Source organism: Ranitomeya variabilis, chromosome 2, assembly GCF_051348905.1.
Source record: "Ranitomeya variabilis isolate aRanVar5 chromosome 2, aRanVar5.hap1, whole genome shotgun sequence".
Classification (NCBI taxonomy): domain Eukaryota; kingdom Metazoa; phylum Chordata; class Amphibia; order Anura; family Dendrobatidae; genus Ranitomeya; species Ranitomeya variabilis.
In genome coordinates this window covers 187,228,037-187,240,406 of record NC_135233.1, presented here as the reverse complement: position 1 = coordinate 187,240,406, position 12,370 = coordinate 187,228,037, and the positions used below count along the sequence as shown (strand labels likewise).

The window sequence follows — 12,370 nt, the reverse complement described above, 5'->3', positions numbered from 1 at the left end:
GTCGTCCTATGCCTACTCCTCTGGAAGGGCGGCGGCTTACAATACTGGTGATTAATCCTATGCCTACTCCTCTAGAGGGTCCGTGGCATACAATACTGGTGATTAATCTTGTGCCTACTCCTCTGGAGGGGCCGCGGCGTACAATACTGGTGATTAATTCTGTGCCTACTCCTCTGGAGAAGCCACGGTGTAGAATACAGGTGATTAATCCTATGCCTACTACTCTGGAGGGGCAGCAGGGTACAAAACTGGTGATTGATCATATGCCTACTACTCTGGATTGGTCACGGCGTACAATACTGGTGATTAATCCTATGCCTACTACTCTGGAGGGGCCGCGGCGTACAATACTGGTGATTAATCCTATGCCTACTACTCTGGAGTGGCGGCGGTGTACAATATTGGTGATTAATCCTATGCCTACTACTCTGGATGGGCAGCGGCGTGCAATACTGTTGATTAATTCTATGCCTACTACTCTGGAGAGGCCGCGGCACTGGCGTGTAATACTGGTTATTAATCCTATGCCTACTCCTCTGCAGGAGCAGCAGCGTACAATACTGGTGATTAATCCTATGCCTACTACTCTGGATTGGTCACGGAGTACAATACTGGTGATTAATCCTTTGCCTACTACTCTGGAGGGGCCGCGGCATCGGCATATAATACTGGTGCTTAATCCTATGCCTACTCCTCTGGAGGGGTGGTGGCGTACAATACAAGTGATTAATCCTATGACTACTACTCTGGAGGGGCGGCGGCATACAATACTGGTGATTAATCCTATGCCTACTACTCTGGAGGGGCTGCGGTGTACAATACTGGTGATTAATCCTATGCCTACTACTCTGGAGGGGCGGCGGCGTACAATACTGGTAATTAATCCTATGCCTACTACTCTGGAGGGGCTGCGGTGTACAATACTGGTGATTAATCCTATGCGTACTACTCTGGAGGGGCGGCGTACAATACTGGTGATTAATCCTATGCCTACTACTCTGGAGGGACTGCGGTGTACAATACTGGTGATTAATCCTATGCCTACTACTCTGGAGGGACTGCGGTGTACAATACTGGTGATTAATCCTATGCCTACTACTCTGGAGGGACTGCGGTGTACAATACTGGTGATTAATCCTATGTCTACTACTCTGGAGGGGCGGCGTACAATACTGGTGATTAATCCTATGCCTACTACTCTGGAGGGACTGCGGTGTACAATACTGGTGATTAATCCTATGCCTACTACTCTGGAGGGGCGGCGTACAATACTGGTGATTAATCCTATGCCTACTACTATGGAGGGGCTGCAGTGTACAATACTGGTGATTAATCCTATGCCTACTACTCTGGAGGGGCGGCGGCATACAATACTGGTGATTAATCCTATGCCTACTACTCTGTAGGGGCGGCAGCGTACAATACTGGTGATTAATCCTATGCCTACTACTATGGAGGGGCCGCGGCGTACAATACTGGTGATTAATCCTATGCCTACTACTCTGGAGGGGCGGTGTACAATACTGGTGATTAATCCTATGCCTACTACTCTGTAGGGGCGGCAGCGTACAATACTGGTGATTAATCCTATGCCTACTACTACGGAGGGGCTGTGTTGTACAATACTGGTGATTAATCCTATGCCTACTACTCTGGAGGGGCTGCGGTGTACAATACTGGTGATTAATCCTATGCCTACTACTATGGAGGGGCTGCGGTGTACAATACTGGTGAATAATCCTATGCCTACTACTCTGGAGGGGCCGCAGCGTACAATACTGGTGATTAATCCTATGCCTCCTACTGTGGAGGGGCCGCGGCGTACAATACTGGTGATTAATCCTATGCCTCCTACTCTGGAGGGGCCGCGGCGTACAATACTGGTGATTAATTCTATGTCTACTACTCTGGAGGTGCGGCGGCGTACAATACTGGTGATTAATCCTATGCCTACTACTCTGGAGGGGCGGAGGCGTACAATACTGGTGATTAATCCTATGCCTACTACTCTGGAGGGGCGGTGTACAATACTGGTGATTAATCCTATGCCTACTACTCTGTAGGGGCGGCAGCGTACAATACTGGTGATTAATCCTATGCCTACTACTACGGAGGGGCTGTGTTGTACAATACTGGTGATTAATCCTATGCCTACTACTCTGGAGGGGCTGCGGTGTACAATACTGGTGATTAATTCTATGCCTACTACTATGGAGGGGCTGCGGTGTACAATACTGGTGAATAATCCTATGCCTACTACTCTGGAGGGGCCGCAGCGTACAATACTGGTGATTAATCCTATGCCTCCTACTGTGGAGGGGCCGCGGCGTACAATACTGGTGATTAATCCTATGCCTCCTACTCTGGAGGGGCCGCGGCGTACAATACTGGTGATTAATTCTATGTCTACTACTCTGGAGGTGCGGCGGCGTACAATACTGGTGATTAATCCTATGCCTACTACTCTGGAGGGGCGGAGGCTTACAATACTGGTGATTAATCCTATGCCTACTACTCTGGAGGGGCTGCGGTGTACAATACTGGTGATTAATCCTATGCGTACTACTCTGGAGGGGCGGCGTACAATACTGGTGATTAATCCTATGCCTACTACTCTGGAGGGGCGGCGGCGTACAATACTGGTAATTAATCCTATGCCTACTACCTACTCTGGAGGGGCTGCGGTGTACAATACTGGTGATTAATCCTATGCGTACTACTCTGGAGGGGCGGCGTACAATACTGGTGATTAATCCTATGCCTACTACTCTGGAGGGACTGCGGTGTACAATACTGGTGATTAATCCTATGCCTACTACTCTGGAGGGACTGCGGTGTACAATACTGGTGATTAATCCTATGCCTACTACTCTGGAGGGACTGCGGTGTACAATACTGGTGATTAATCCTATGCCTACTACTCTGGAGGGACTGCGGTGTACAATACTGGTGATTAATCCTATGCCTACTACTCTGGAGGGACTGCGGTGTACAATACTGGTGATTAATCCTATGCCTACTACTCTGGAGGGGCGGCGTACAATACTGGTGATTAATCCTATGCCTACTACTATGGAGGGGCTGCAGTGTACAATACTGGTGATTAATCCTATGCCTACTACTCTGGAGGGGCGGCGGCATACAATACTGGTGATTAATCCTATGCCTACTACTCTGTAGGGGCGGCAGCGTACAATACTGGTGATTAATCCTATGCCTACTACTATGGAGGGGCCGCGGCGTACAATACTGGTGATTAATCCTATGCCTACTGCTCTGGAGGGGCGGTGTACAATACTGGTGATTAATCCTATGCCTACTACTATGTAGGGGCGGCAGCGTACAATACTGGTGATTAATCCTATGCCTACTACTACGGAGGGGCTGTGTTGTACAATACTGGTGATTAATCCTATGCCTACTACTCTGGAGGGGCTGCGGTGTACAATACTGGTGATTAATCCTATGCCTACTACTATGGAGGGGCTGCGGTGTACAATACTGGTGAATAATCCTATGCCTACTACTCTGGAGGGGCCGCAGCGTACAATACTGGTGATTAATCCTATGCCTCCTACTGTGGAGGGGCCGCGGCGTACAATACTGGTGATTAATCCTATGCCTCCTACTCTGGAGGGGCCGCGGCGTACAATACTGGTGATTAATTCTATGTCTACTACTCTGGAGGTGCGGCGGCGTACAATACTGGTGATTAATCCTATGCCTACTACTCTGGAGGGGCGGAGGCGTACAATACTGGTGATTAATCCTATGCCTACTACTCTGTAGGGGCGGTGTACAATACTGGTGATTAATCCTATGCCTACTACTCTGTAGGGGCGGCAGCGTACAATACTGGTGATTAATCCTATGCCTACTACTCTGTAGGGGCGGCAGCGTACAATACTGGTGATTAATCCTATGCCTACTACTACGGAGGGGCTGTGTTGTACAATACTGGTGATTAATCCTATGCCTACTACTCTGGAGGGGCTGCGGTGTACAATACTGGTGATTAATTCTATGCCTACTACTATGGAGGGGCTGCGGTGTACAATACTGGTGAATAATCCTATGCCTACTACTCTGGAGGGGCCGCAGCGTACAATACTGGTGATTAATCCTATGCCTCCTACTGTGGAGGGGCCGCGGCGTACAATACTGGTGATTAATCCTATGCCTCCTACTCTGGAGGGGCCGCGGCGTACAATACTGGTGATTAATTCTATGTCTACTACTCTGGAGGTGCGGCGGCGTACAATACTGGTGATTAATCCTATGCCTACTACTCTGGAGGGGCGGAGGCGTACAATACTGGTGATTAATCCTATGCCTACTACTCTGGAGGGGCCGCGGCGTACAATACTGGTGATTAATCCTATGCCTACTACTCTGTAGGGGCGGCGGCGTACAATACTGGTGATTAATCCTATGCCTACTACTCTGGAGGGGCGGAGGCGTACAATACTGGTGATTAATCCTATGCCTACTACTCTGGAGGGGCGGCGGCGTACAATACTGGTGATTAATCCTATGCCTACTACTCTGGAGGGGCGGCGTACAATACTGGTGATTAATCCTATGCCTACTACTCTGTAGGGGCGGCGGCATACAATACTGGTGATTAATCCTATGCCTACTACTCTGTAGGGGCGGCGGCGTACAATACTGGTGATTAATCCTATGCCTACTACTCTGGAGGGGCGGCGTACAATACTGGTGATTAATCCTATGCCTACTACTCTGTAGGGGCGGCGGCATACAATACTGGTGATTAATCCTATGCCTACTACTCTGTAGGGGCGGCGGCGTACAATACTGGTGATTAATCCTATGCCTACTACTCTGGAGGGGCGGCGTACAATACTGGTGATTAATCCTATGCCTACTACTCTGTAGGGGCGGCGGCATACAATACTGGTGATTAATCCTATGCCTACTACTCTGTAGGGGCGGCACGCCAAAGAGGCTTCTGACAACCCGAGAGTGACCTAAGTAACCAGGCAGTATTAGGCATGCTTTCACCTATTGCCACTCTTCATTTACAGGGGACTGCTTTGCAGAAGAATTTGAAGACCGTTATGTAGATACTAAGGTTACCGGTCAGACGTTTCGCTACTCTGCTCTGTCACAATCTACAACACTTCCGCCAGACACTCCCACGAGAAGTACGCCCAGACGTCTGGAATTTGTCTACCTGGTAAGTAGAAAATAGTCCCAATATACCCTACTGGCTGTGCGACCAATCTAAACAGTGTGAAAGGGAACAAAGCAGGCGTTTGCATCCCTGTCTGAGAGCAGCATGATGTAGGGGCAGGGATACTGATTCCACCGATGTGTCACTTACTTATTTGTTGAAGCATTCCAGAGTTTTTACCACATAAAGTGACAGATGTCAGATTTTTTAAAAAAAATTAGCCCAGTCACTAAAGGGATTAAAAAAAATGTAGCAAATTTTCAAACGTTGAATTTTTATGTTCTTAAAATAGATAATTCTAAAATCATTCCACAAAACAGTTAATAAATGACATCATGTTATTAATATTTTCTACATTTTTTTCACATTGTTAGATAGTTTAAAAATTTTACAGCAATCTTTCATTTTCTCAAATAAATAATAAAAAAAAAAAACTGTTTTTGGAACCACTTCACTTTTTCAATAACTTTGAATTTTTCCTTTCCACAAGTGGAATAGCGGAGAATGGAGCCACAATGTGTGGAGTCATTGAGATCCACCATCTGGGCCGCACTCCAGGGCACAGAGGGGAAGGAGCACTATTTGACTTTTGGGGCGCATATTTGGGGGGATTGATTGCAGACACAATATCATAATTGCAGAGCCCCAGAGAAGCCAAAACAGCAGAAACCCAAATACATTGACCACATTTTGGAAACTAGACCCTTCAAGGATTCATCTAGAGGTGTGAGGAGCAGATTGAACCCACGGGTGCCTCACAGAATTTTATGGCATTGAGCCATAAAAATGAAAAATTTATTTTTTTTTGCACTAAATTATTGCTTTTGCCTCAAATGTTTTTTTTCTCACAGGGACAGTATGAAGAAAGCGGTGGTGTTTTTATTGGTGCCATAACGTTATATGATCGCTTTTTATTCCAATCATTGGGAGGCAGAATGATAATTCAGGAATTATTTTTCCTTGTGTTCTTTTCGTGCCGTTCTTGTGGTAAAGGTGATTAGACGTTTTAGGTCAGTGCAGATTACACTGATGTCACATTTATGTTGGGTCTTTTCATGTTTTGCTGCAATTGCACAGAATCATTTTGTAGGAAAAAACTTTTGTTGCCGTTTTTTCCTGTGTTCACTGTTGGGGTTATACAGTGCGGGTTTTATAGTCAATTATGTGAACTTTTTAATTTAATATTTACATTAAAAAATTTATTGGCAAAACATTTTTTGTAACTCTTATCTTCATTATTTTGAGGAGTTTTAATTATGTTATATTATGTAATATTTTTTAGCTTTTTACGTAGTGTCTGTATGGGACCAGAACATTTTAATAATTTGATTGCTTGTCTAAAACCCTACAATGCTTCTGCAGTATATATATATATATATATATATATATATATATATATATATATATATATATATATATATTTCTTTTTTCCCAACATTTTTTAATTAACATTTGCTCCATTTTTTGTTCTCGTATAGAACTTAAACTTGTGATCATTGTTTTATATGCTGCAATAGTGCGGTATTGCTGTGCATAGGTAAATTGACATTCTCCTATGAAGCCCAGGCCAAGGCTGGGCTTCATAGGTGGACAAACATGGCAGTGACCTACTGAAGGTTCAAGGCTGCATTGGTGACCTATTGAAGGCCCTCCACTTTCATGGTTACCAATTAAAGAACCCTGGCTGCCATGGTTACCTATTGAAGGCCCCCTACTTCCATAGTTACCTATTGAAGGCCCCCAGCTGCCATGGTTACCTATTGAAGGCCCCCAGCTGCCATGGTTACCTATTGAAGGCCCCCAGCTGCCATGGTTAGCTTTTGAAGGCCCTTGGCTGCCATAGTTACCTATTGAAAGACCCCAGCTGCCATAGTTACCGATTGAAAGCCCCCGGATGTCATGGTTACCTATTGAAGGCCCCGGCTGCCATGGTTATCTGTTGAAGGCCCTCGGCTGCCATGGTTACCTATTGAAGGCCCCCGGCTGCCATGGTTACCTATTGAAGGCCCCCAGCCGCCATGGAAACTTACTGGTTCCCCATTATTACGTTATAGCAGGGGGCGATGATGGCTAGTGCATTAAACACGCCAGCGACTAATCAAGTTAAATAATAACGCCGCATACTATACTAAGTGAGATAGCAATGTTGGCATAAAATCTAATACATTTTGCTCTTGTTTTAAAGACTTCATGTGTTATATCAACAGCCAACCAACAGAAGAGTAAGTGAAGATGAAACAACCACTGTAGGAGTAAGACCTCGGGAGACTTGTCTGAGTCTGCCTACCACTCCGGATAAGCAGGTGGCCTGGATTAAAGCTTTCCCATTTCCTATCCCAGAAGAGAGACGGTGGCATCAGTCCAACTCCATCCAGACCAATATTGTGCCCATTAATGTATCTGGTACGTTATGAAAATCTTACAGCGATTTAAAATTTATCTCTTTCCAGTTTTCTGTCAATTTCCTGTCAATTCTGTTAAACAATTTTTTTTGTGACATACAAACTATTGTCTTGTCCATCTATGTGATACAGTGAGTAGAAATACACTTCCTCAAAGCTAACTTACATGCTTACATTTTAAAGATCAAAATCAGGATATTTAACCCTGGCTCAGGAAAGGCCCCCCAAAAGACCAAAACCTCCTGGAATGCCCAGGAACTCTTGGGAAGCGTTTGCTTGGGGTGTGAGATTGTACCGGCAATATTGAAATTGTTCAAAATCATCAATTAATGCAAAGAAAAGAAAGCAATATCCAATAGGCCACCATCAGCTTGCCTTAACTTCACTTTCAGAATCGTACTGGGAATTTGACAATTGTTAGTAGAACTATCAAATGGCTGACTGGTATAAGGAACCTCCCAAAATACAAGAACGTGTTTCGGACAATACCTATGTTCACAATGTGGGCAAGGACCCTCTGTTGGCATCTTACCTTCTGTGTATTTGTAGGCAGATGACTAGGCAAACTAACAGTTCTCGGGCCTGAGGTCAATAAAGACCATGGGTCTGTTACTTAAAGCATACATTCTTTCGCTCTACAATCCCAACATTAGACCTCACTACATTTATAGTTATATGGTTTTGACTAAAGTCAATATTGAAGAGATTTCACACTTTCTTTTGTTGGTGAAGTTTTCCTCACAAACCAACCTGCACTTGTGTCCAAAAGATGGCTACTGGTGGAGGAGAAGGTGACTAGATCTGTCTATCAGCTTCTCCTATGGCTGCTGATGGAGGAGTAGGTGACCAGATCTGTCCATCAGCTCCTCCAGTGGCTTCTGGTGGAGGAGCATGTGACCAGACCTGTCCATCTGCCTCCTCCAATGGCTGCTGGTGGAGGAGCATGTGACCAAACCTGTCCATCTGCCTCCTCCAATGGCAGCTGATGGAGGAGTTTGTGACCAGACATGTCCTTAATTCCTCCAATGGCTGCTGGTGGAGGAGCATGTGACCAGACCTGTCCATCTGCCTCCTCCAATGGCAGCTGATGGAGGAGTTTGTGACCAGACATGTCCTTAATTCCTCCAATGGCTGCTGGTGGAGGAGCATGTGACCAGACCTGTCCATCTGCCTCCTCCAATGGCTGCTGGTGGAGGAGCATGTGACTAGACTAGTCCATCAACTCCTCCAATTGTAAAACACACATAGAAAAGCAAATTTTCTACTGGACAGCCATTGTACGGACAGCATTGCTGATCAGTGTGTGACAAAGCTGCACTAAAAAGACAAAATGACCGACCACTCTAGATATATATATCTGTAAATAATGTTTGTCTCTGGTGGTAGCTGCAAGTATCATCCTAGTAATGACAGGAAGATGTTTCTAGTTTTTGTGCTGCCCTTCCCCTCAAATGTTCTGAGTCCTCATTGAGGGGCTGTTGTGCACCACTGGGCAGATGCAGTGGGTGAAATAAGTATTGAACATGTCACCAGTTTTCTAAGTAACTGTATTGTGTGATGTGTAATAGTTATGTCTGTGGCCGGGGTCACACTATCAGTATTTGGTCAGTATTTGGTCAGTATTTTATATCAGTATTTGTAGCCAAAACCAGGAGTGAGTGATAAATCCCGAAGTGGTGATGTGTTTCTATTATACTTTTCCTCTGATTGTTCCACTCCTGGTTTTGGCTACAAATACTGATGTAAAATACTGACCAAATACTGATAGTGTGACCCCCGCCTAATAATGAGAGTTGACACAGGGAAAAAGTATTGAGCACATGAAGAAACAGAGGTGCAAAAAACCCTGGAAAGTCATGACATCAGCTGAAATCTAACAGTAGTTACAAAGCAATCCTACCACTAAGTTCCAAATAGTATCGGATGGTTCAGCTGATGGCATATAACAAGGTGTCTGATTCCCAAAGTGCCACACAAGAAACATCTCATGATGGGTAAAACTAGTAATCTGTCTCAAGACCTTCGCATACTTATTGTTGAAAAACATACAGATGGCATTGGCAGAAGAATTTATAAACTAATGAAGGTTCCAGTGAGCACTGTTGGTGGTGATAATCTGGAAGTGGAAAGAACTTCATTTCACTATAAACCGGTTATGACCAGGTGCTCCCTACAAGATTTCAGTCAGAGGAGTGAAAAGAATTATCAGAAGAATAAAGAAATTCAGAAGCTCGCCACGCCAATATTGTTCAAAATACTCCGGAAAGTTGATGAATGGGCATAGTGTAAGCCAGAAATGCGTGAGGTTTTATCTTTATGATGGATCCTCCTGTTTTTAAATTAATTTCTAATAAAAATATGAATTTTATGGAAAGTAGTCCTGGAAAATCTTTTTTTCTTCTTCAATTATTAGAAGAGCTGTCCAAAAGCCAAGGGCCACCTGTGGAGACTACAGAAAAACCTAGAATCAGCAGTTACAATTATTTAAAAGAAAACTCGAAGTGATGAACTCAACCTGCCTAGCCTGTATTCACGCTCACCATGGAAAACTCCATTGCTAAACAAAAAGCGTGTTTACAGTTTGCTGAACATTTAGACAAGCCTGTGAAATATTGGGAGAATAAAGTCTTATCAGATGAGACCTAAATTGAACTCTTTGGATGCCATAATACCCACTATGTTTGGAGGCCAAAAGGCACTGCATATCACCCCAAAAGCACCATACCAACAGTGAAGTTTAGAGGTGGGAGCATCGTGATGTGGGGCTGTTTTTCAGCATATTGCACGGGCAAATTTACAGCCAAGGAAACTCTCAATTGGTTCCAGAGGAAGAACGTTAAGCTGCTAGAATGGCCGAGTCGATCACCTGACCGTAATCCTATAGAAAATGTATGGAAGGAACTAAAGCTCAGAGTTGATAGAAGGAGGCCACTGGACCTCCAGGATGTGAAGAGTATTGGTGTGGAAATATGGGCTAAAATCACATCTGAGCAATGTATGCAACTAGTTTTTCTATACAGGAGGTGTTTTGAAGCTTCATCACCAACAAAGGCTTTTGTACGACGTATTAAATAAATTTCAGTAAGTGTGTTCAATGCTTTTTCCGTGTTATCATTATTGCACATAGTTTATGGACATCTATTGTTTGATTGCTTTGACTGTGGGATTGGATGGGTTGTTACTGACATCTGGTGCTATTGACATGATTTCATGTCAATAGTACCTTTAGAAATATATTTACTTAGAAAATTGGTGACGTGTTCAATACTTATCTCATCCACTGTATGTCAGTGAAAGCAAGATGCAGTTTCCATTCTCAAAACTGTAAGGACTATTATGATGTTACAGCTCTTACCAATCTTGTATACATAATGCACATAGCACTGTCTCTACAGCTTCTTACTTTCCCCCATTTCAGTATTTCTGCAAGTTGTCAAAATTGGTCAAGAGTCACATTATGCCTGATAATAATAATGGTGGCGATGACACCGACCAGGTACTACTGGAGGATGTGGCCTGGCTGCCTGAAATATGAACACAGAAGGTAGAGGAGGACAAATTGAGGCTAGTTCTGATTGACGGACAGCTTTCTTTTCTCAAATGGGCAGATGATGTTGCATCATGGGCTGACGGAGAGCTGTAGTTCCTAGTCTATGCAAGAGAGCATGACCACATCTTATTTTCCTCCTGAAAAGCCTGCAGACTGCCAAAGAATCATTTGGCAGCAACGTTCAAAAGAACTCCCACAAGTTGACTTGTCACTATCATGGCCACAGCTTTCGGGTGCTTCTGAGGTTTCTCCACGAATAGCATGTGCAAAATCATCTGCCCGTACCAAGTAGATTTAGCCTCATAATATCTATTAGCCACACGTTCCCTATGCTGTTGTCCACCACAAGCCATCATCCTCATCCTTTAATCTCTGATTCAACTCTCTGCTGCCCCTAGGTAGTAAATGGCCTGAGCTTCTTCCCTTCTACATCGCATTTCTGTATTTGCTATGGCTCAGAGGGCTATTACCACTGCCCGTGCCCCTACCACCACAACTCACAAAGCCAGAAACAGCTAGAACTTAGAATCATGTCCCCCATCTTTATGTTAGACAAAGTTTGACTGTTCATCTCTTTCAGTAATTCAACTGGAATAAGTTGCTGTGATGGAGTACCTTCCTTAGACCCCAGGGTGCTGTGTGTTAGCGACAGGACAGAAACAGGTGTCATTCATGGAATTGAGATGCTGCTATTTACATTAAGGGGTTGTCCACTACTCCACAACCCCTTATCAATTGCTGTATTCCACCTCATAAGATCACAACAGCCTGTCTCATTTCCGGTGCTAGCGATGATGATTCTGGCTCTCCTGGAGCTCGCGTGCCTTTGCTATGTTATGTGAGCCCTGCAGCCGCTTCACTCTCATGTCCATTACGAGCCCCAGGAGATCAGGTGTCCATGTTGCAGAACCGGTGCCAGCACCGGAGGTGAGTATAGGCTGATGCTATTTTACAAGGGGAATATACCAATTGTGAAAAGGTTATTGTAGTGGACAACCATTTTAAGGGTTATGGCTGTGAAGGAGGTGGACAGAGCAAAATACTATCTCAGGTTGATGGTATGAATGTCAGAGGTAACTGCCTTTTGCTGTGACTGGTATTAGTGATGTGACAGATATTCCAGTACCCTCTCTAGTTCTTCCCACCTGTACTGTTTGCCAAGTGTGACCTGGTTCCACTTCTGCCTAGATGGCTGGTTCCAGCAGTGTTGTCAGAGGTGCT

The 12,370-nt window shown here is 44.6% G+C and overlaps 1 protein-coding gene across 4 annotated transcripts in view; it reads left to right on the top strand.

The window, feature by feature from the left end:
- Positions 1 to 12,370, top strand: part of NHSL2 (NHS like 2) — a 458,134-nt gene that overhangs the window by 366,810 nt on the left and 78,954 nt on the right. For all 4 annotated transcript variants that reach the window (XM_077283326.1, XM_077283328.1, XM_077283325.1 and 1 more), the window contains exons 3-4: positions 5,049 to 5,200; positions 7,405 to 7,600. In XM_077283326.1, the coding sequence (XP_077139441.1) occupies positions 5,049 to 5,200; positions 7,405 to 7,600 (348 nt within the window). The remainder of the gene's footprint in view (positions 1 to 5,048; positions 5,201 to 7,404; positions 7,601 to 12,370) is intronic.